The 24969-nt window shown below is 44.7% G+C and overlaps 2 protein-coding genes across 2 annotated transcripts in view; one reads left to right on the plus strand and one right to left on the minus strand.

Moving 5' to 3' along the window:
* The first annotated feature begins 6236 nt into the window (after positions 1–6236).
* On the plus strand, positions 6237–11054 carry FNDC11 (fibronectin type III domain containing 11). The gene is made up of 2 exons (XM_026697338.2): positions 6237–6594; positions 10005–11054. The coding sequence occupies exons 1-2, from the start codon at positions 6581–6583 to the stop codon at positions 10954–10956; spliced, it is 966 nt and encodes a 321-aa protein (XP_026553123.1). The 5' UTR covers positions 6237–6580; the 3' UTR covers positions 10957–11054.
* Positions 11055–16596: 5542 nt separating this feature from the next.
* The window catches only part of HELZ2 (helicase with zinc finger 2), a 65564-nt gene continuing 57191 nt past the window's right edge, over positions 16597–24969 (minus strand). The window contains exons 19-21 of the mRNA XM_087928838.1: positions 23675–23842; positions 22912–23040; positions 16597–22739 (exon numbers count right to left, since the gene is read on the minus strand). Coding sequence (XP_087784964.1) covers positions 22916–23040; positions 23675–23842 — 293 coding nt within the window. The 3' untranslated portion in view covers positions 16597–22739; positions 22912–22915. The remainder of the gene's footprint in view (positions 22740–22911; positions 23041–23674; positions 23843–24969) is intronic.

Below are 24969 nucleotides of genomic sequence, written 5' to 3' on the forward strand. Positions count from 1 at the left end.
CTTGTTACAAAGCTCAATTCCAGTTTATGACTATACTCTGACAGTGGGTGCTCCATCCCTGGAAGTTTTCAAGAAGAGATTGGACAGCCTTTTGTCCAGAATGGCATAGAGTCTCCTTCTTGAGCAGGGGGTTGGACTAGAAGACCTCCAAGGTCCCTTCCAACTCTGTTCTTCTGTTCTAAGAACATTGGGGTCCTGTCTTACTGTCCCCCTTTTATCTGTATTTACTTCCTTTGTTCATGTTTATGTTCATACCTAGACTTGTTATCTCGCACATGTTTGACAAACAAATAAAATATAAAATATAAAATATAAAATAATATAAAATATAAAATAATATAAAATATAAAATAATATAAAATATAAAATATAAAATATAAAATAATATAAAATAATATAAAATAATATAAAATAATATAAAATACTATAAAATATAAAATACTATAAAATGTAAAATACTATAAAATACTATAAAATATAAAATACTATAAAATATAAAATACTATAAAATATAAAATATAAAATAATATAAAATAATATAAAATATATAAAATATAAAATAATATAAAATACTATAAAATACTATAAAATATAAAATACTATAAAATAAAAAATAATATAAAATAATATAAAATAATAAATATAAAATAATATAAAATATAAAATACTATAAAATATAAAATATAAAATAATATAAAATAATATAAAATATAAAATAAAATAAAAACAAAATCTTAAACCTGTATTAACAAAATTTGTGTGTTTTCAGATGTTAGGCGGGAGCAAAATAAATGACAGCCGTTTCTCGATGTGCGACCACAAGAGAGCCCAACAGTTCTATTGCTAAACAAGACAGTTGGTATGTGAGTTTGCCCCCATTTTAGGACCTTTCTTGCTACCGTTGTTAAGAGAATCACTGCAGTTGTTAAGCTAGCCACAGGGTTGTTAAAGTGAATCTGGCTTTCTCTGTTGACTCTGGTTGTTAGAAGGTCACAAAAGGGGATCAAGTGAACCCCCGGGACATTGCAACCGTCATAAGTATGAGTCAGTGGTCAAGCCTCTGAGTTTGGGTCACGTGACCATGGGGATGGTGCAACGGTCGTTAAGTGGGAAAAACGGTCATCGGTCACCTTTTTTTAAAGTGCTGTTTTGATTTCAAACGGTCACTAAAAAGGGATGGTCCCATGGCGAGGACTACCGGTAACAATATTTGGATGCCCATCACAAAAGTCAAACCTTAAAATGGTGTTAACAAAACCTCCCTGTTTCTCACATGCTGTACCGAAGCAAAGGAATGGTTTCATCTTGTGATTCATGGTTTATTGATTGAATTTACTTAGCAAATGGCTCTGACTCACCAAACGTGTCACAACAGACCCGCAACAGGTGTCATCAAGGAGAGAGATTCAACCTGGAAACAGGGAGGAATTTTCTGACAGTGAGAGCCATCAACTGATGGAACAGAAGTTGCCCTCGGAAGTTGTGGGAGCTTCATCCCTGGAGGCTTTCAAGAAGCGATTGGACTCCCATCTGTCAGAAATGGTGTAGAGTCTCCTGCTTGGCTGGGGGGGGTTGGACTAGATGACCTACAAGGTCCCTTCCAACTCTCTTATTCTGTATCAATCTATCTACATTTATCTATCCACCTCTATCTATCTGTCTCTCTATCCATCTGTATTTCTATCTACAGTATATTTATCTATCCACCTCTATCTGTTGTCTATCTCTTTCATTTATCTATCTGTCTGTCCATCCATCCATCCATCCATCCATCTATATCATTTATCAATCAATCCATCCATTCATCTATCTATTTCTACCTATATTTATCTATCCACCTCGGTCTATCTCTACAATTTATCCATCTATCTATTTCTACCTACATTTATCTATCCACCTCTGTCTATCTGTCTCTATCATCTATCATCCATCCATCCATCCATCCATCCATCCATCCATCCAATATGTCTGAAGAACAGTTGTAAGAACTGGGCCTGGCTAGTCTAATGAAGAGAAGGACCAGGGGAGACAAGATAGCAGTCTTCCAATATTTGAGGGGCTGCCACAGAGAGGAGGAAGGGGTCAAGCTATTTTCCAAAGCACCTGGAGGCCAGACAAGGAATAATGGATGGAAACTGAACAAGGAGAGATTCAACCTGGAAATAAGGAGGAATTTTTTGACAGAACAATCAACCCATGGAACAGAAGTTGCTTTCGGAAGTTGTGGGAGCTTCATCCCTGGAAGCTTTCAAGAAAAGACTGGACATCCATCGGTCAGAAATGGTTTAGGATAATCCTGCTGGAGCGGGGGGTTGGACTAGATGACCTACAAGGTCCCTTCCACCTCTATTAGTCTGTTATCTTTGTAGCCTAGCTCTCCTAAACTAACCAACCTAACCAATGCAAAGTGGAACCCTAATCTTCATTCAGATTTCATTATCAGCATTAAAGATTTGACCAGTTTTTCTCCAGAACATCAGACCAGGACGCTAATCAGGACAGTGAATGAATTGGCTCCCATTAATTCAATTTGCCTTCCACACCCAGCCTGCGTTGCCTTCGGTTGCATTCCTCTAGACTGAGCAAGCTAAGATGTCATATTTGTCCGTCTATCTTTCTGAAACTTTATCCCACAAGTTTGATTGACAGGTGGATTACATTTTGTATGGGTTTGTAAACAGAGGGACCACAGAGCTGAACACGAATATCCATAGTAACATAAATATAGACAGATCACTAGGAGGCACAATAACACGAGGCGTTTTTTGTTATTACTGCAATTTATCAGACATACGTAAACGGAAGCTATTCTATACAGGTAATTCTCGACTTATGACAATTCTTTTCGATAACAGATAATCAGAGTTGGAAGGGACCTTGTAGGTCATCTAGTCCAACCTCCCACCTATGATGACCCGGGGCGTGACACAAAAATAACAAAGTCACAAAAGTAGAATAAATTTCCTTTAATGCCTCCAACTTGGCCCCAATGTTCGATTATCCTCGGCTGGATAACAAACTCTTCCAAAAATAGTCTACAAAGGGCAGAAATGCAGTCCGAACTCAAAGTAAAGATAATTAGAAATTTAAAAAACCAACACAAACCACACCGAAGGAATTAACATGGCAGGCCAGGATGATAAATTGCAGACTTTCAAAGGATAACGCAGCACCCATGGTTGAGAGGACGCCAAAACCTAGATAAGCCCCGACCAAGATAATGCACGCTTTGCTTCCAGCAAGGAGCCGTGTGCAAACACCCCACTTATATCTTGTTCTCCCAGCTGCAGCCCATGAAGGGGATCAGGGCCCTTTCCTCTCCCATAAGCCACATTGCTCCCTTCTCCGTTCCTCCCTGCGCACCCTAGGATGAAGAGAGGGTGGCCCTGGGTCTTCCTCTGAATGCCCAGCCAGACTGGGGCCTTCCCCCGTTTCTTCCACAGCCATCGGAGGTACATTCCCACTCCCTGTCAGCTGCTCAATCTCCCCCTCAGAATCAGACTCCAACAAGGGCATAACACCGCCCAAGAAGGAGACCCTACACCATTTCTGACAGATGGGAGTCCAATCTCGAAAGTCTCAAGTGATGACGCTCCCATAACTTCCGAGGGCAACTTCTGTTCCGTTGATTGATTGTTCTCACTGTCAGAAAGTTTCTCCTTATTTCCAGGTTGAATCTCTCTCCTTGTTCAGTTTCCATCCATTATTCCTTGTCTGGCCTTCAAAAGTGCTTTGGAGAATAGCTTGACCCCTTCCTCCTCTCTATGGCAGCCCCTCAAATATTGAAAGATGCTCTCCTGTCTCCCCTGGTCCTTCTCTTCCCTAGACTAGCCAGGCCCAGTTCCTGCAACCATTCATCGTATATTTTAGTTTCCAGTCCCCTAATCATCCTGGTTGCTCTTCTTTGCACTTTTTCTAGAGTCTCAACATCTTTTTTATAGTGTGGTGACCAAAACTGGATGCAGTACTCTAGGTGTGGCCTTACTAGGGCTTTACAAAGTAGTATTAGTACCTCTCTTGATCTTGATTGTATCCTTATGTTAATGCAACTTAGGACTGCATTGGCTTTTTTGGCTGCTGCTGCACACGGCTGGCTCCTATTTAGCTGGTTGTCCACTAAGACTCCCAAGATCCAAAATTTAGGGACTACTCGAAGTTACAATGGCAGTGAAAAAACCAACTTATGACTGGGGGGTCAGCAGTTGGACTAGATGACCCACAAGGTCCCTTCCAACACTGTTATTCGAAACTGTTTTTCCACACTTACAGCCATGGTTGCAGCCTCCCCACATGGTCAAAATTCCGACCTGTGGCAACTTGACTCATATTTATGACAGTAGGCGTGTTACGTGACCCCCTTTTGCGACCTAAGTCAAGAGGGAAGCCAGATTCACTTAACAACCGTGTGACTCATTTAACAACGGCAGCGATTCCCCTGAACTGCTGTGGCAAGAAAGGCGGGGCAAAATTCACCTTCAAAGCTGCCTCACTTAACGACAAAAATGTTGGGCTCAATAGTGATTGTGTGTCGAGGACTTCCTGTACTCTAAATCAGGAGTCTCCAACCTTGGCCACTTGAAGACTTGGGGACTTCAACTCCCAGAATTCCTCAGCCGGCTGGCTGAGGAATTCTGGGAGTTGAAGTCCCCAAGCCTTAAAGTGGCCAAGGTTGGAGACCCCTGCTCTAAATCCAATCATTGCTTCTTTTTCTCACCAGAAAGGAGCATTTTTAACTGATTCAAAGGGGGAAAAGAGGAACGGTGCTGCCCCCTAGTGAGAAATAAGTATGTGCGCACCTTGTTTTGTGATTGCAGGTGGTCAAAGTGCTTGTGAAATGAAAGCGCCCGATTTTTAGGAGATTGTTTTGCCACACTGGTTAAGACAAGTCCATCAGTGCACTGGTTAAGTGAATCGCATAGTTCGTAAGCAAATCCGGCTTTCTCCATTGAAATTGGCTGGTCCGGAGCCAGCTGGTGAGGTTACAAATTGTGACCCTAGAAAGTGGGGAGAGGGAGGGAGGGAGGGAGGGAGGGGGAAGGAAGGAAGGAAGGAAGGAAGGAAGGAAGGAAGGAAGGAAAAAGTTTGAGAGAGGGAGGGAGGAAGGAAGGAAAAAGAAAGTTTGTGGGAGGGAGGAAGACAGGTTAGAGAGAGAGGTGGTTGGAGGGATGAAAGGAAAGAAAAAGGAAAGGAAGGGAGGGAAGAAAGAAAGAGAGAAAGAGGAAAAGAGAGAGAGATGATAGATGATAGATAGATAGATAGATAGATAGATAGATAGATAGATAGATAGATAGATAGACAGACAGACAGACAGACAGGAAGGAAGGCAGGAAAGGACAGGAAAAAGAAAGAAAGAAAGAAAGAAAGAAAGAAAGAAAGAAAGAAAGAAAGAAAGAAAGAAAGAAAGAAAGAAAGAAAGAAGGAAGAAGGAAGGAAGGAAGGAAGGAAAGAAGAGAAAGAAAGAAAAAGGAAGTTAGAGGGAGGGAAGGAGGGAGGGTAGAGAGAAAGATGGTTGGAGGGATGAAAGGAAGGAAAAGGGGAAGGATGGGAGAGAAGAAAGAAAGAAAGAAAGAAAGAAAGAAAGAAAGAAAGAAAGAAAGAAAGAAAGAAAGAAAGAAAGAAAGAAAGAAAGAAAGAAAGAGATAGTGAGTTGAAGGGATGGAAGGAAGGAAGGAAAAGAGGGAAGGAAGGGAAAGAAAGAAAAAAGAAAGAAGAGAGAAAGAAAAAAGGAAGTTTGAAGGAGAGAGGGAAGAAGGAAGATAAGATTAGAGAGATAGATGGAGGGAAAGAAAGGGCAAGGAAGGAAAAGGGGGAAGGAAGAGAAGCAAGAAGATAGATAGATAGATAGATAGATAGATAGATAGATAGATAGATAGATAGATAGATAGATAGATAGATAGATAGATAGATAGATAGAAGGGATGGAAGGGAAAGGGAGAAGGAAGGGAAAGAAAGAAAGAAAAGGAAGAAAAGGAAGGAAGGAAGAAAAGGAAGGAAGACAGACAGACAGACAAACAGAGGGCATTTGGTGTCTTGCTGCTCTACGGAATCCAAGCAACTCAGTGCCAACTGAACTCATTTTTAATGTACCTACTATGCGTCCACAGAAAGGTCAAGGAACTCAACAGCTCAGCCCCCAAGACTCCTTTCTCCTCCTCCTCCTCCTCCTCTTTCTTCGCTGGCTGGGAATTCTGGGAGTTGAAGTCCACACCTCTTAAAAGTGCTCAAGATGGCGTAACCCTGTCCCGGCGTCTCCCCCAGGACTGCCCTGCTTAGTTCTCCAAGACCCCCAGAGGGAGGGGGCTGCTTCCCATTTTTCCCCTTCCCCCCCAAATTCTTCCAAGGGGTCTTGAATCTTCCTCTGCGCCCACCCCCCCCCCCCAAATTACTTTCCTTAAGCAGCCCGGCTCTCTCCGTTTCCCATCGCCGAGGCGGCGCCCGCGGGCTCCAGAACCCTGCTGCCCCCCCGCGGCACAATGAGTTGCTAGGGCGACCGGTCCCGTCCGGCCCCCGGTGCGACCCTGGCCCTGGCCCGGCTGGCAGAAGGGGGGGCGGAGGGCGAGCGGCTGCCCCGGGACCAACCATGCTAAGCCACAGGTAAGCCCCTCGTGGGGTCCTCTCGCCCCCCAGGAAACAGGCGAGAGTGGGGACACGGGGAGGGGATTCACACGTGCACACACACGGGGAGTCACACCAGATACGGGGAGTGGGGGGGTAAAGCGGCAAGGAGCGCATTCCCACGAGACGAGGGAACGCGGACCCTGGGTTGGGCTGGGGGTCCAGTGGGGGAATGCGGGATCTTTGGGGTTTGGGGGCTTCCCCCCCACACACACAACTCCTCCGGGCTTTCTCCCCCCACAACTCCTCCCGGCTTTCTGGATCCGCACGGTACGCAGGTAGGAGTCGGGTTCACACGTGACACGGAGGCAAGGTTTGTTCCAACTCCGCGCATCGCTTGATCCTTTTTGAGCCACGATGGCGCAGTTCCCTCCCTTCCTCCACACGCTGGACCCCCAGTTCCCCGACTTTAGAACAGAAGAGTTGGAAAGGGACCCTTGGAGGTCGTCGAGACCAACCCCTTATCGCGGTTCAAACAAAAGGATTGTCCAATCTCTTTTGAGAAACTTCCAGTGTTGGAGCATTTGCAACTTCTGGAGGCAACCTGGTTTAGTGTTTCATGGGGATGCTGAGCCCCCACTGTTAGGCAGTGTCTACCTGTCTGGGCACAGCACGAGAACCCACTACAATCACTAAATTAGGTGCCCCCCCCACCAGTCTTGGCCATCTGAAGTGTGTGGACTTCAATTCCCAGAATTCCCCAGCCAGCTGGATGGGGAATTCTGGGAGTTGAAGTCCACAGGATTTAAAGTCACCAGAGTTGAAAAACCCTGGTCTAAGCTCTAGAGCAGGGCTCTTCAAACTTGACAGCTTTAAGACTTGTGGACTTCAACTCCCAGAATTCCTCCTCCAGTCATGTTAGCTCAGGAATTCTGGGAGTTGAAATCCACAAGTCCTAAACTTGCCAAGTTTAATGATGATTGCTAGGCATATCATGATGAAAAAAATTAGAATTTCTTGCAAATTTTAGCACCAGACTGGCTGGGGAATTCTGGGAGTTGAAGTCCACACATCTTCAAGTCACCAAACTTGGCAAACCCTGCCCTAAGATCCCAAAAATGAAGCAAATCACTTTATGTGCTAAGGTGCATTACACTCAAGTCTGTTTGTTAACTCCCATTTATGGCTTAGCATTATGTTATGTATCCTAGCAAGCCAGCTTCCATATCATGAGTGCATTAACAGAGGGATACAATCAAGATCAAGAGAGGTACTAATACTACTTTGTAAAGCCTTCGTAAGACCACACCTAGAGTACTGCATCCCAGTTTTGGTCACCACACTGTAAAAAAAGATGTTGAGACTTTAGAAAAAGTGCAGAGAAGAGCAACCAGGATGATGAGGGGACTGGAGGCTAAAACATATGACAAACGGTTGCAGGAACTGGGCCTGGCTAGTCTAGGGAAGAGAAGGACCAGGGGAGACAGGATAGCAGTCTTTCAATATTTGAGGGGCTGCCAGTCTGCCTGTCTATTTTTCTATTTATCCACCTCTGTCTCTCTGTCTATCATTTATCTATCTGTCCATCCATCCATCCATCTAATATGTCTGAAGAACGGTTGCAGGAACTGGGCCTGGCTAGTCTAGTGAAGAGAAGGGGAGACAGGAGAGCATCTTCCAATATTTGAGGGGCTGCCACAGAGAGGAGGAAGGGGGTCAAGCTATTCTCCAAAGCGCCTTTGAAGGCCGGACAAGGAACAATGGATGGAAACTGAACAGGGGGAGAGATTCAACCTGGAAATAAGGAGAAACTTTCTGACAGTGAGAACCATCAACCCGTGGAACAGAAGTTGCCCTCGGAAGTTGTGGGAGCTTCATCACAAGAAGAGACTGCACTGCCATCTGTCCAGAAATGGTGTAGACTCTGCAGGCTCTCCGGAAGCTGGAAAAGGGCCCATTTCCAGCATTCCCGAACTTCTGGGAGGCCCATTTTTCACTCTTCCCTGGCCTCCGTGTGCACCCTGTGCTTACTTGGGCATTCAAAACGGGCCACGTGGGGACTCCTGGGAGAGGAGGGGCGGGGTGGGCGGGGCCAGCCAGGAGTGGGGATTTGGGGGTTCCTCCAAACTGCCCAAAATCTTAGCTAGGGGCTCTCCCGAACCCGTACGAACCCCCATCATCCCTGTGTAAAGTTACAGGTGACCTAGCAGGAAAGGACAAAGGAATGGGGAGGGAAACCAATAACAATGTGTGAAAACTCCAGAAATGACTCTATACAATCCAGGATCAAACACTTGATTAGAATAGAATAGAATAGAATAGAATAGAATAGAATAGAATAGAATAGAATAGAATAGAATAGAATAGAATAGAATAGAATAGAATAGGAACACAATACAGACGAACACAATACAGAAGCCTGATGATGGCAGATGAGATTCTGCCGAAACGTTGCTGCAACTTTAAAAGCACAACTATAATGACGTGGGAAAATACCCGAACACAGCTGAATACCATACATGTAAGTACCCGCGAAAACTTAAGAAAACACATTTGTGTGTGTGTGTGTGTATAGAAAGAGAGTAAGTAGATAGCTAGTTGATAGCTAGATGCCTAGATGAGAAGGATAGATGATGATAGATTTTATACACACACACACACACACATATATGTATATATAATTTCATATGCTGATATGATGTATCCAATAAACATGAGTTCTGCTTTCGATGGGTGCATTACTCAGAAAGCTGACAGAACTGCTGTAAGTGGAGAACTACTGTGTTTCCCTAAAAATAAGACCCTGTCTTATATTTTTTTGCCACCAAAAAAGGCACCAGGTCTTATTTTCGGGGGGATGCCATCCACTGACTAACCTCACTTGCACGCGTTGCCCCCGGCCACCTTTTCGTTGTCAGAGGCTTTCAGGAATTTCTTCTGCGGCCGGCAAGGCTTTCCCAAAGGCCTCTGCAGGGGATAACAGACCTTTGGATCGATCCAGAGCTTTGTTCTCAGCTCCGGAGGCCTCCAGGAAAGCCTTCCCAGCCTTGCCGGCTGCAGAAGAAATGGACCAGCAAGGCAGGTGTTGGGGTGTGCGAGGCCTGGCTACACCTGTCCAAAGGTAAGTAGTAGGGCAGCTCCACCCCACCATCCCCAACCTAGCTTAATTTTTACCCGTCCACTCTGGAGTGGGTTGAATCTTAATTAGGGCTTATTTTGAGGGTAGGGCTTATATTGGGTGCATGTGTAAAAATCAAGCTAGGACTTACTTTCAGGGTAAGTCATATTTTCGGGGAAACAGAGCACCTGTATATATTTGCTGACGCTTTAAGTGGGCTAAATTTGATGGCGCGATCTCTATAATGCCATACACGAAATACATAGATGTCTGAAAGATGACGCCGGTTTGTTTGGTTTTTTTTTTAATCCTTTGTGATTGCTTCTTCCAGCCCAGGTAGGATGGACATTGGAACGATTGACGTCTACTTGAACAAATTAGGAGCCAACCTCCCAACCACGGCGTACCATGACGAAGACCGTGAGAACGAAGCTTGGAGTGTCTACTTGGAGAGGAAGAACGTGGTGCTGGAGTTCCTGCACGCGGACCTCAGCCTCCACCTGCTCCGGCGGCACCACAAAAGGATTGAACTTCTCAAGAAGTGCTCCTACTACCTTGAAATCCTGCCCAAGCACCTGGCTCTGGGGGATCAGAGCCACCTGATGCTACCCACCACCATGTTCCAACTGATCGATCCTTGGCGCTTCCAAAGGATGAAAAAAGTGGGCACCCTCCAGACCAAAATTCAACTGCTGCTCCTGTCTGACCTGCTAGAAGAATTAGAGAGAGGTCGGGAGGAGTTGGTCCACCTTCTGGAGACTTACGACATGATGGCATTCCTTTCCAGGTGGGACACGGTCAAGCAGAAGGTCTCCAAACTTTCGGAACAGATGGATTATTTCCTGGCCATGCTGGTCCCCGGACGGTTGTACATCAAACACCGGCTGGTCTCTGACGTTGGGATCACCAAAATCCCACACATCAGACTAGTCCTGAGTACCAAGATGCCCGTCATGTTTGACCGGAGGGAATCTGCGGCCCACGAGGACTGGGTCAGCCTCAAATGGCTGATCACGAGCCAGCAGTCCCAGCTGGATCAGTTCGAACTCCAGTTTCGGCTGTTGGAGCCCAGAACTCCTCAAGAGCGAGTCCAGTGTGGAATTATGCCAGTCACCTCCAACACGTGTGAAATCCACAACCTCTTGTCTGACCGGTTGTATCGGTTCACCATCCGAAGAGCGGAAACGTACACGCTGGTTTACGAACAGTGGCGTGATTCCATATTGCTTAAGACTAAACCGTATCTTGCCGAAAGCGTGGGAGAGACTACCTCACAACCCTGATGTTTTTTCCCACCTTTGCCATTCCTGAGGGGGTGTAAAAAAATAAGCCAGATTAAAAGCAAAACCCTTATTTTTAAAAAAAGGCCTGGCATCCAAGCATGAAGTCTTTCTTGAAGGGAATACAATTTAGTTCGCAATTCAGCCCCATGTTTTTGTCGCTAAGTGAGACTGGATAGCCACTTGTCTGAAAGGGTATGGGGCTGTGATGGCGAACCTATACAGGGGTGGGATTCTACCAGTTCGCACCTATTCGCTAGAACCGGTTGTTAACATTCTAAGCAGTTCGGACAACCAGTTTTGTTAGAAGAAATGACTGGGCTAATCCTGTAAGGAAGGCAGGAAGGAAACATTCTGGTGTTGCTTACAGAAACTGCCTCTCCATTAACCCTTATTACATTCTTGGCAGGACTAGACTTCCTGTCTCAGGAACTTCTCTGGAGCTTTTTTCCTTCCTTTGCTGGTACTTTGCTTGTGTGGAGGGACCATTCAAAGTTACAATGGCACTGAAAAAAATGACTTATGACCATTTTTCACACTTACGACTGTTGCAGCATCCCCACAGTCATGAGAGGCCAGGCAAGGAGATGCATGCCTCGATGTGAGTGATGTTGAGTTGGCCACACGCACCCAGTCACATGACCACCAAGCCACGTCCACCCAGTCACATGACCTGCAAGCCACACCCACCCCCTAAGCCACGCCCACATAACCAGTTGTTAAAAAATTGAATCCCACCCCTGAACCTATGGCATGAGTGCCACAGGTGGCACGCAGAGCCATTTGTACAGGCACACGAGCCCCAGCCAAACTTACTTGCACTGCGCATGTGTGTGCCTTCCAGCTGATTTTTGGCCCATTTGAGGCATTTGCTTCCCAGAGGTTCGAGGGAAGCCTCTGCAGCCGTTGGAGGCCAAAAAACAGGCCCGTTTCATCACTTCCGGTATTTCCAGAAGGCCTATTTTATGGCCTCCCGAGGCTGCAGAGGCTTCCCTTGGACCTCTGGGAGGGTGAAAAAGGCCTCAAACAGGCTGAAAATCAGCTGGGAGGTGCGTGCATGCACAATGCAGGTAAGGGGCGGGGGGGTGTTGCAGGTGCATGGGTGGGGGGTGCATTACTTGTGGGTACTGGCGTGCTTTCAGCACCCCACAACAAAAAGGTTCCCCATATAGGGTAAGGGTGTCAAATTCAAGGCCCATGGGCCAGATCCAGACAGCGGGGAGCTTAGATGTGGCTCACAGGGACGGCTTGGAAACAGCAAAGGCCCAGCCCGTGGTGCCTCTGCCAGCAAAAACAGAGCTCCGATGGACCGCGCACATCGCCGCACAGCCGGGCACCATTTTCGGGCACAACGGCCTCCTGCAATTCTCTACTAGTGAGAATGGAGTTCCGTTTTTGTTGGTAGAGGGCTGCAGGAGGCCATCGTGGCTGAGAATGTGGCCCGGGGCCTCACACGCAACCTCTCTGAGCTCCGTTGTGGCTGGCAGAGGGCTGGCAAACCAAACAGAGAACAAAAAAAAAGGAGAAAGGGAAAGAGAAAGAAGGGAAGATGGGAAGGAAGAAGAAAGGAGAATGAAGAGGGAAGGAAAAGAAGAAGGAAGGAAGGAAGGAAGGAAGGAAGGAAGGAAGGAAGGAAGGAAGGAAGGAAGGAAGGAAGGAAGGAAGGAGAAAGAAAGGAAAGAAAGAAAGGAAACAAAGAAAGAAGTAGGAAGGGAGGGAGGGAGGAGGAGAAAGAAAGAAAGAAAGAGAAAGAGAAAGGAAGGAAGGAAGGAAGAGAAAGAAAGAAAAAGAAAGGAAAGAAAGAGGAACGAAGGAAGGGAGGGAGGAAGGAAGAGGAAGGAAGGAAGGAAGAGAAAGTTAGGAAGGAAGAAAGGGGAAAAGAAAGAAAGAAAGAAAGAAAAGAAAGAAAGAAAGAAAGAAAGAAAGAAAGAAAGAAAGAAAGAAAGAAAGAAAGAAAGAAAGAAAGAAAGAAAGAGAAGGAAGGAGGAGGGAGGAAGGAAGAGAAAGGAAGGAAGGAAGAGGAAGGAAGGAAGGAAGAAAGAAAAGGGAAGAAAGAAAGAAAAGTGAAGAAAGAAAGAAAGAAAAGAAAGAAAGAAAGAAAGAAAGAAAGAAAGAAAGAAAGAAAGAAAGAAAGAAAGAAAGAAAGAAAGAAAGAAATTATAATGAGAGAGTGAGAAGGTCTCAGGTAACTCCTGCCTTAGCCCTTGGCCACCACAGGTGCCCTGACACAAGTGACATTGAATTGGCCATGTCCAGCTCAGTCACGCCCCCCCCTGCCCCCTCCCCAAGATCAAACAAACCCTGGTGCAGCCCTCCATGAAATCGAATTTGACCCCACTGGTATAGGGTCCCCTGCCTAAGCCGGGGGTTGGACTAGAAGACCCTTCCAGCTCTATTCCAATTGCAAACCAAAGGTTGTGTGTTTTCTCCTGTTTTACGACCTTTCTTGCCACAGTTGCTAAAGGAATCGCCACTGTTATTAACTTAGTAACACTGTTGTTAAGTGAATCGGGCTTCCTCCGTTGACTTTCCCTGTCAAAAGGTCGCAAAAGGGGAGACTGCCACCGTCATAAATACGAGTCAGTTGCCAAGCCTCTGAATTTCAATCCTGTGAACAGGGAATGGCTACCATGGTCATAAGTCAGGTTTTTTTTCAGTGCTGTTGTAACTTAAAATCACTAAGTGAATGTTATATGTTGAGGACTACCTGAGTGGAGGAGTCTGAATTTCACCTCACCTCCATACCAGAGGTGGTGAATTCAGCAGGTTCTGACCGGTTCTGGAGAACCGGTAGCGGAAATTTGGAGTAGTTCGGAGAACCAGCAAACCCTACCTCTGACTGGCCCCGCCCCTCTCTATTCTCCACCTCCTGAGTCCTAGCTGATTGGCTGGGTCTCCTTTGGTTGCCCTGCACAGGAGAACGGAGCTGGAAAGCAGGTTAGTGGGGTGGGGAGGGAAGGAGGATTTTGCAGTAACCTTCCCCTGCCACGCCCACCAAGCCACACCCACGGAACCAGTAACAAAAAAATTTGAATCCCACCACTGCTCCATACTAGCCAATTGAGCCAAACTGGAAAACCCATTTTGATCCACCTTCAAGACAAATTTTAGGTCTCGGAAAGAGTGAGGGAAAAGCCGACTTGAGATTCAAAACGGGCTGGTTTTTCTTAAAAATAATCATGATTTAAACTCGATCAGGAGAAGAGTTTATCTCGTGATTGGACTTGTCAGTCAGAATGTGAATAGGTGATACGTTCACTTGTTCACAGAATCCTTTTAAGGGCCGTGCTAAATTAAAGCTAAATTAAAGAATCGTCTTTATCGACAACCCCGCCCTACCTGAATCTGTGGATCCTGGTTAGTTTGGCACAACCTCTGACATAGTTGTCCATTTAGGCAGGGGTGGGATTCAAAAATTGCTGCCCCGTTGCTGGGTGGGCGCGGCCATGGTGGGCGTGGCCTACAGGAACTTCTCGGAAGGCCGTTTTTCATCTTCCCCAGAGTCCGGAGGCTTCCCTCGGGACTCTGGGAAGGTGAAAACATTCTCCCCCATGGTCCGGAGGCCCTCCGGAAGTTGGAAATAGGCCTGTTTCCGAACTTCCAGAGGGGCCATTTTTCACCTTCCCAGAGCCTCCGCCTGCATCCAAAATGGGCCACTTGGAGACTCCTGGGAGGGAAGGGGTTGGTGGGGCCAGCCGGTTGGTTCAGCGAACCAGATGTAAATTTAACATTCGGTTTGCTCGAACCGGTTGAATCCCAGCCCTGCATTTAGGTCATATAGATTAATGGTCGCCAGCCAGTGAGCCGGGGACCACTGGTGGTCCGTGAGGAAAATTTGGTGGTCCGCAGAGAAATGTCACCCCCAAAGCGATTAATCCAGGCTGCGCTGGAACACAAGGCAGCGCCGCCCACATGGCCCGCGGGAACACAAGGCTTGCGTCGCTTGCATTGCACACAACACGGGGTAGTGAGAGGAGCGGGGAAAAGGGGGGAACTTGCCCTACATGCCTTGTCTGGCCACCGAGCTGCTTCTTTCCGCTTCTTCTGCTTTTGGCTGCACGCAAGGAAAGCAGTAAAAATCTTTATTTCTCTCCCCCTAACTCCGCCAGAAATGGGTCTATGGGACCCTGCAAGGCCTCGGGCTCCAAGAGGCTTCGCCGGCGCGACAAGTCTCACAAAGATTCACTTCTGGCGGAGTTTGGGGGAGAGAAAGAAAGACTTCTGCTGCTTCTGCTGCTTTCCTTGCATGAAGCCAAAAGTCTCTCTTTCTCTCTCTCTCTTTGTCCCTGAGAACGGAGCTGGAGATGGTATCCTGTGATCAAAGAACAATTGATCTATAGGAAAACGGGGTGGGGGAATTTTCCTGCAGAATTTTTGGGGGGATTTTCTCAGGGTCTCTGGTCCGTGGGATTTAAAATGATGAGTTTGGTGGTCCCTGAGGTCCAAAAGGTTGCTGACCCGATATAGATGATTGGTTGATGGTTAACACTCCGGAGTTAAGACACTTAAGGTTTTTGTTTTGGGTTTGTGTGACTTTCTTGGAGGTTCCTGTGAAATCTGACTTACAGGCAAAAGCTGTTTGCAAGCCAGGGGTTAACCAAGTGCTAAAAGGAAGACAAAGAGGAAAAGATCTAGAACGCCGAGATATTTATTTGCTTGCTGGATCGAATTTTATCCCACCTTTATTAATGTATAGATAACTTAAGGTAGTGAACATGCCTATTGTTCCTTCCTCCTCCTCCTATTTTCTCCACAACAACAACCCTGTGAGGTGGGTCGGGCTGAGTGACTGGGACTAGCCCAAAGTCACACAACCGACTTTCGTGCCTAAGGCAGGACTAGAACTCACAATCGCCTGGTGATTGGCCCAAAATCACACAACTAACTTTCATGCCTAAGGCAGGATTAGAACTCACCATCTCCTGATGATTGGCACAAAGTAACCCAGCTAGCTTTCATGTCTTAAGGCAGGACTAGAACTCACAGTGTCCTAGTAATTGGCCCAAAACCCCCTAGCTGGTTTTCAGGACTAAGTGGGACTAGAACTCTCAGCCTCCTGGTGATTGGCCCAAAGTCACCCAGCTGGTTTTTATGTCTAAGGCGGGACTAGAACTCAGTGTCCTAGTAATTGGCCCCAAAACCCCCTAGCTGGTTTTCAAGACTAAGTGGGACTAGAACTCTCAGCCTCCTGGTGATCGGCCCCAAATCCTCTGACTTTCATGCCTAAGGTGGAACTAAAACTCACCATCTCTGGATGATTAGCACAGTCACCGAGATAGCTTTCATGTCTAAGGCAGGACTAGAACTCAGTATCCTAGTAATGGGTCCAAAGCCATCTAGCTGGCTTTCAAACGTGGGACTAGAACACTCATTCTCCTGGTGATCAGCCCAAAGCCACCCATCTAAGGCAGGACTAGAACTCAGAGTTTCCTAGTAATTGACTCAAAATCACCCAACTGAATTTCATGGCTAAAGCGGGACTAGAACTCAACATTTCCTGGTATTCGGCCCAAAGCAACCCAGCCAGCTTTCATGCCTAAGGTGGAACTAGAACTCAACTGCTACCCGGCTGGAATTCATGTCTAAAGTGGAACTTACTCACACACACTCAAACACACAAACACACACTTATACTTAATACAATTAGAATTCAGAGTCAGAAAGAGTTTTATTTGGTACAGTACATCCAGCGTCACAATATTTGATTAAAGAGGAATGTCGATGTTTCTATAAACATCAGAAATTTTTAGACCCTTATCATTAAAAAAATAATTCAGTGGACTGAAAAACCATAATTTACAGATATCAAATCTCTCCAAAAAGTTCAAGAAGAGGCAATTTACATGCAAATCACTGATTTTTTTAAAAAAACACACACGCACACAATAACCATACACCATAAAAATAGACTCCAGTAAACAAATATTATAGAATTCACTAATTAAAGGTAGCCTTTAAAAATATTTCTTTAAGCATACAAAAAAGACACAAACAACTTGGAAATGTTACAGCTCATTTCAAACATGTTTCAGGACCAATCCAGCAGGACACGACCAACAGATCACAGCAAAAACAGATCCAGTTCGTTGTAATGGCACTTAACCAGATTTTCCTATCAGAATGTACTTTTAAAAATCAACGTGATCATGCTAAAATAGTTTCAAAAGTATCTTTATTACATTTCATGTTTTAAAGAGAAATATCAACAAAATACAGTTAAGTCCTGAACTTACAACCTACCTGGAACAAGGGAATTGCAACCCGGTGCTAAAGTTCTGGCGGTCACGCCCCCCCCCCATGGTCATGTGACTCCCACGGCCATGTGACCACGCTTCGCTGAAAGCCAGAACTTATTTCTGGGTTTTGGCAATACCGCTCCCTAGCAAATAATGGGCTCGCTTAACAACGACAGTGCTTGCTTAATGACCCCTGGAAAAAGGTTGAAAATCAGATCCGTCACGTGACTGACTTGACTTACAACCTTCATGACCTACAACCATAATGGGCAGGCTCAGTTACGGTCGTTCTGTTGAGGACTACCCGTGATTAAAAATTTGCCATCAAAATAAGTCAGGATGCCAACTCCACGTTGTATAAAAAGGGACTTGCGGGGCTGAAGGCACCATCTTGACTGTTTTTTTTTAATAAGTTTTTTTTATAAGTTTTTAATTTTTTTAAACAAACACAGACAAAACAATGCATAAAAACATAAAACCATCCTTCAATTACAAACAGTGTGTCGATTGCAATTCTTTCGTGCTACGTGTCCATAGTTGCCGTTGTAAAACTGGAGGTGTTACAAGTAATTCTCATTTAGTGACCAGCAGCTCAGTTGTTAAGCAAAGTGGTCACTAAGTGAAACCAAAAGTGCTGGCTAGAGAATTCTGGGAGTTGAAATCCACAAAAGTGCCAAGGTTTTTTACCTGATACATACAGTAAAGATTTAAAATATTTGATTGTAAATGTATTAACAGTGGCTAGGATTGTATTTGCTAAAAATTGGAAAAATGAGAAAATACCATCGCAGGAGGAAACCATTAAGAAAATATTGGAATGTGCTGAAATGAGTAGATTGACATTTGAAATTAGAGTACAAGAGGATAAACAATTTTATAAAATTTGGGACCTTTTCTATCAATGGTTAGATAATAAAACACAATAATATAATATTTAGAATTCTAGAAAATAATGAATATATAAAGATATATTTCTTTTTTTTTGATATCATATCTATAAAATGTTTTTAGGATAGATTTGGTATGATTATATGAATTGTTATAAAATAAACTATGTAAATTATAGTTATCTCGCAAAGTATGAATGAACAAAATGATAGTCAAATGATTGATTAATAATGATACTAGGGTATTCAATTTTTGATTGATAATATGAGTTATTATGCAATGTAACTGTAATTGAGACTATGAAATGGATGCACAAAAAATCTGTAAACCAACCGACACACTGCTTGTATACTTATGGAAGAAAGTTAGATGTTTTTATGTTTTGTTTGTTTTTGTTTGTCTTTAAAAACCAAAAAAATTTACCAAAAAAAAAAAGTGCCAAGGTTGTTCTAGAAAAAGCCTCTTGTAACTCCACCAGCCTCGAAGACTTATCCAATGAGACATGGCCGAACATCAGCCATATTTAACAAGGACCCTAATCAACGAGTGAAACATGGCGGAGACATTTGGGTGCTCTCCGGGGTCTAAATTCTGGCGGATACTCCAAATATTGACATGGAAATGTTTGAATATACCCCCTTTGAAGGGCGATGCTACTTCACAGTGCCTGTGGCAGAATTTATAAGTAGTCCTCGAGTTATGACCGTAATGGAGCCTTGCCACCTTATGACATCTTTGTGGTAGTCATTAAAGGAACGTTAAGCAAACCCATTCACTAGGGTGCAAGTTTCGCTGGAAACCCAGAAATAAGTGCGAAGTCGTCATAAAAACGCAGTCACGTAACGGCAGGATATTGCAAATGGACATAAACAGGGTCGTGTTGCCAAGTGCCCGAAGTGAGGTCATGTGACTGCAGGGTTGGGGGGGTGGGCGACCATTGGAACTTCAGATCTGGGGTGTAAATTCCCCTTCTGGGGGTCGGTTATGACTCAGAACGGTCAAATAAGCGACCAGTTGTAAACTGAGGATTACCTGCAATCAGCACCTGCAGGATTACAGCAGTAACATCACCACTTCAGGAGAGAGAGAGGGGGAGGGAGGGAGGGAGGAGTGGGGCATTGCCAAAATCTGGGTGGTTCTGCCGAAGCTTTCGAGGGAAGTAGAGATAGCAGAGCATCTCAGGAGGAAGATGGAACACAAGTGATGTTGGTAACCGAGAGGAGTTAGGGAGCAAAGACAAATATAAGGGATTAAAAATGGAGAAAACTACTTAATTGCCTGGGGCAAACAAAGGCATCCGTAAGCAAACAGTCATGAAAAATCTAGTTTTGCTTAAGACATTTTTTCTTTCTTTCTTTCCTTTCTGACTAACTCTAAGACAGCGGGCATGGGGAATTAGGTTTTAGATAGAAGTGATTCTTTTTCTTTCTTGAATACTAACGCTAAGGGGATGGGAATTATAGTTTTTCTTTAGAAGTCTCTTTCTTGATGACTAACGGTTAAGGAAGTAGGTGTGGGGATGATAGTTTTTTTATAACAGGGATCCCCAACCAGTGGGGCACAAGGGGATTGCAACCAGGTCAGGGCAATGGCCAGCACGCGCATGTGCTTTTACTTGCGCGAGCAATGGGCAAGCTTGTGCACTCCATGGCGGCAGGCGCACATGCACCCGGCTCACCCAAAGGGAGCTGCATGTGCACACATGCGCATGCACTTGCTGGCCGCTCACGCAGGACCATCGCCTCTGCACCCTCCCCCCCCCACTAACCCAGTCCACAAAGCCAGAAAAGTTGGGGGCTTCTGCCTTAGAAATCAAGAAATTAGGTGTGGGAATTATAGCAGGCAGAATTAGAGTTATAGCAGAATTAGAGTTTTTGATTCGAAGTTTCTTGATGGCTAATGTAACAAAGTAGGCATGGGAATTACAGTTTTTTTTTTTCCCTTTAGTAAAGTGATTCTTTCTTTCTTTTTCTTTCGTAGGACCACACAAGACATTTAAGTAAAGCAAAGATAGGAATGTTCACAATTCGAAAGCTGGCTCAATATAGTTTGGCTGTGTCTTTGGACTAACCTGTGCTTTCTTTATGAAAATATGGATTTTTCTTTCCAAATCTGACTTGTATTGCAAACTAAGTGGATCAGGATGCGCGAGGGCACAAACTTTTAAAAACATTCACATTTAAGAGCACTGAGGTAGAAGAGTCGGAGAAAGAGGGCTGCCTCGGTCTCCCTGCATTGCTATCAAGATCCCTGATAATAAAGCCAAAAGGAGAGAGAGAAAAAAAGGGTGGGTGGGAAATATGCTAAGTTTCCAGCGTGTCTAAAACTAGACAACTTCTATGCAGAATTCTAAGGTGTTCTCCCTCCCCCCGTAATTCCATATATTGCAATAAATTAGATGCAAAGTTAAGGAAAAAAGGAACAGTATCAGTTGCAAAAATACAAAAGGATAATACGGCAACTGTTGCTACACACATTCACACATTGTTAGTATTGTAAAAGGAGCCCAGCTGCCCTTGTATAATTACATTATCATACAATATATTAGAACTAGCTCTGGGTTGAAACTAGGGTGATGTAGGCATCGGAGATTCCCCGTCACCAGGTTCAGCCAAATTGCTTTGCAATTGTCAGCTAAATCCAGGTTTGCATCTAGTTTCAAGCAGGCCTTTGAAAGATTGTTGAGATCTGTGATCGGGTGGGGAGGGAACACTCATTTCTCTCCCCGCCCTTAATAATACATTCAATCCAGTGGTTTTTTTTTTAAAAAAAAGTGCAGTGCATATTGGTCGGAGAGAAGTACTCTGGTATCCTCCAGATCTTTGGAACTACAACATGGATGCGGGTAGAAACCAAGGCAGCAGCTGTGTCATTTACACAAGGACAAATGATACTCCTGATGCCCTTGAGGTGTCTCTAAAGCAGCTCTGGTTATAATGTCCACAACCCCCTTGCCGATCTGAGTTGGGTGCCAATAAAGGAGACTATCAGGGCTGAAATGAGGAGGCCCTTGATTGCTCTCTGAACTTGGTGATTTTCTTGTAGACGTTTCATGACCCAAACTAGCTAACATCATCAGTGCTAACAGGGAGTGGAGTGGAATGAGAAGAGGAGGAGTGGGAGAAGGGACTTTGGGGTCCTTGGTACTCTCTGAGCTTGGTGGTTTTCTTGAAGACGTTTCATGACCCAGACTAGGTAACATCATCAGTGCCAGAAGGGAGTGGGATTTGCTCTCATTCCTTTCTAGCATTGATGACATTACCTAATCTGGTAATAAAAATGTCTGCAGAAAACAACCCAGCTCAGAGAACACCAAGGTTTCCCACACTCCTTCTCCTCCCCATCCTCCTCTTGCCCTCTTTTTCTCCTCTTCCTCTCCACAAACTTCACTCCCTTCAAGCACTGATGATGTTATCTAGTTGGGTAATGAAACTTCTGCAGGAAAACCAGCGAGTTTGAGAGCACCAAGGGCCACTCCTCCTCCTCCTCCTCCTCCTCCTCCTTCACTTTGCAAACCCCACTTCCTTGTAGCACTGATGATGCTCCTAGTCTGGTCGGGAAACATCTGCAAGAAAACAACCAGGCTGAAAGAGCACCGAAGACCCATGAGTTTGGGGCAGTTCAGGTCCAAAACTTCTGGAGGTTACCTCACGATCGACCCTTTGCAATAAAACCACACTTTCCTTACAGCATTAAGGTTAAAGCTAAGAAAAAAAAAGGTGCGGCCCGTTGTGCAAATCCTCGCTTTGCTGCTGACTTGGATAAGCACTTTGTGTGAACGCGCCCACAGTTCATTGAGCTTCACTAGGCACTATTACATATAAGCTTATAGCAGCTTCCTAAACAGAGGGTGGGTTTTATCACCACCAACGCTCATCAGACTGAGTTCGCCTAAGATGATTTGGCAGTAGTTTCTTCCCCCCAATTGCAGCCATCAAAACTCACTAAGACGCCATCGCACCCAGTTTTTCCCGATCCTGTTCAAGGCCAGCAGAGGTGACGATCTCATTTTGGCTAAAAGGTAGAGAGAGAAAACACGGCGACCTGGAGCAAGGGCCACCACCACCACTCCTGATCCCCTTCGTGGGCTCAGCCCAAAGGGTTTGCTAGATCAAACAGCACAAAGCTTAAGAAGGCACCCCCAGTTCTGTGGTTCTTAGTTTTCGTTTCTTTTTAAAAGCACGTTAAAAAAAAAAAACAACTAGCCAGAAGAAACTATTTCAAGTAAAATCTAACCAGGCTAAAATATATATATATATATATATATATTAAAATGTATACAAAAAAGCGTTCCAGGTCAGAGATCGAAAGGAATCGTTTGCATTGCGTCGGGTGGCTGAGTCAGTTTGTCGTTTTGTTGATTTGGGATGGGGCAGGATTGGCGGATGAGGATTTTGATCTTCCTTCCAAAGATCTGGTTTGAAAAATGCAGCCGGAGCCCTGCTCTTCGGCGGCGCAGTTTTCCCCTGTCTCCGAGTTGCAAGCATTCCTCGCAGGTTTGTGATGGACCAGTCGCTTCATTCTTCAACCGCATCTATTAAATGCCCCAACTGAAGTTGCTTTTCTAAAAGATTCCTGAATGCTAAAAATGTATCAAGAGACGGCCCTTTTTTTTTTTTTCTCATCCCCGTAAAAAGGCAGAGTCTCCTCTGAGATTGGATCCTGAAAAAGTAAGTCGTGCAGTAGCTTTTTATTTTTTTCCTGGCAACCTGTCCTTAGCCACAAGGCTCCCGGTTTTGGCTCAGTGTTGGTAAATCCCTTCTCCTGGAATTAGGTATGGTCTCCATGCCCAGGAGATTAAAAAGAAAGAAGGGGGTTTTTTTTCCCATCATACCTTCTTACGGGCGAAGACTAGTCCTCTTTTTAATCTTAATTGCATTGGCCGTGGTAAGGCATCCATGCTTAGAGTAATGATCCAGAAGTTTCCGCCACACAGAATTGCTCGCCAGAAGATACCTGTTTCCTACAAGCAGGAGAGAAAGGCAGGAAAAAGGAAGGGTTTTTATTTGACCAAAATGGACCAAGAGATTGGGCCAAACACCAGGAGAGGGTGAGTTCTAGCCCTGCCATGGGCATGAAAGCTGACTAGGTGACTTTGGGCCAGTCCCTCTCTCTCTCAACCCAACCAACCTCACAGGATTGTTGTGGGGAAAAATAGGAGGAGGAAAGAGTAATACATATATTCACCACCTTGAATTGTTTATAAAAATAATAGAAGAAAGATATAAATAATAAAATAAATATAATGTAAAGTAAAATAAAATAAAAAAATAAACAAAACAAAACAAAATAAAGTATAAAATAACAAAACAAAACAAAACTGTGGAATAGCTCCAAAGGAAATTGCACTCGGGATGATGTGATAAGAGGTTTGTGGTCTCCGGAATGGCAGAATCAACCAGTTCAAGAACAAACTTCGGGTAATCACAAGGCTACCTGTAAACCACCTTCCACCTTAATGTAATGGGCTGGTTGACTCAACATGCTACAATGATGGTGAGCCTCCTCCAAACTACTAAAGTTCAGTCCCCTTGGAGCCTGGTCTAGAACACAATGTGAATCAAGCCCCTCTTCCTGCTAAGCAGGTTATTGCTTACCTATAATACAGAGGCCTTCCTGTGCCCGAGTGAGACAGACATTGATCTGATTGGCATCTGCTATGAAGCCAAGACGGTTATTCTCCCAACTCCTTGTGGGGCTTTCATCAATCTCTCCCCGGTTACAGGAGCGGACCGTGGACACTATCACGTATTTCCATTCGCTGCCTGATAAACAAAAATTGGAACCAAGTTTTTATTTATTTACTTACGGATTAAACACGTTTATACAGCCACCCAACTCACACCTAAGTGATGGAAACTGATCAAGGAGAGAACCAACCTAGAACTAAGGAGAAATTTCCTGACAGAACAATGGGTTCACTCCAGAACGTATATACGAGTGCTCCAACACTGGATAAGAGAAGAATTTGAAGAAGAGATTGGATAGCCATTTGACCAGGATGGTACAGGTAGTCCTTGACTTACAACAATTCCTTTACTGACCGTTCAAAGTTACAACGGCACTGAAAAAAGTGACTTATCAATGTTTTTCACACAACCATTGCAGCATCCCCCATGGTCACATGATCAAAATTCAGATGCTTGGCAGCTGATTCGTATTTATGATGGTTGCAATGTCTCAGGGTCATGTGATCATCTTTTGCGATCTTCTGAGGAGCAAAGTCAATGGGGGACCAACTTTCACTTAACAATCATGTTACAGGTAGTCCTCGACTTACAACAATTTATTTAGTGACCATTCGAAGCTACAAAGGCACTGAAAAAAGTAACTTATGGCCATTTTCCACAATTACGACCATGACAGCATCCCCATAGCCAGGTGATTTACATTCAGATGCTTCACACCTGACTCATATTTATGACTGTTGCAATGTCCCGGGGTTATGTGATCCCCTTTTGCAACCTTCTGACAAGCAAAGTCAATGGGGAAACCAGATTCATTTAACAACAGTGCTATTAACTTAACAACTGCAGTCGTTCACTTAACAAATGTGGCAAGAAAGGTCATAAAACGGGGCAAAAGTCACTTACTTAGCAACAGAAATGTTGGGTCCAATTGTGGTTGTAAGTTGAGGACGAACTGAGCAGACAGTTGGACTAGAAGACCTTCAAGGTCTCTTCCAACTCTGTTATTCTACTATTCTGATTCAGGACCGCTTACAACAGGGGTGTCAAACTCAATTTCACTGAGAGCTGCATCAGGGCTGTGATTGACGAGGGGGGGATTGGGTGGGCGTGGCCAGCTTGACCCCACTCCCCAAATTGCTGGTATGTTTCCTCTTTGCATTGGATAGACCGGGCTGAAGCGACGCAGGCCATCTCCTTACGTT

This window comes from Pseudonaja textilis, chromosome 3, assembly GCF_049901715.1.
Source record: "Pseudonaja textilis isolate UNSWEBS1 chromosome 3, rPseTex1.2, whole genome shotgun sequence".
Taxonomy (NCBI): domain Eukaryota; kingdom Metazoa; phylum Chordata; class Lepidosauria; order Squamata; family Elapidae; genus Pseudonaja; species Pseudonaja textilis.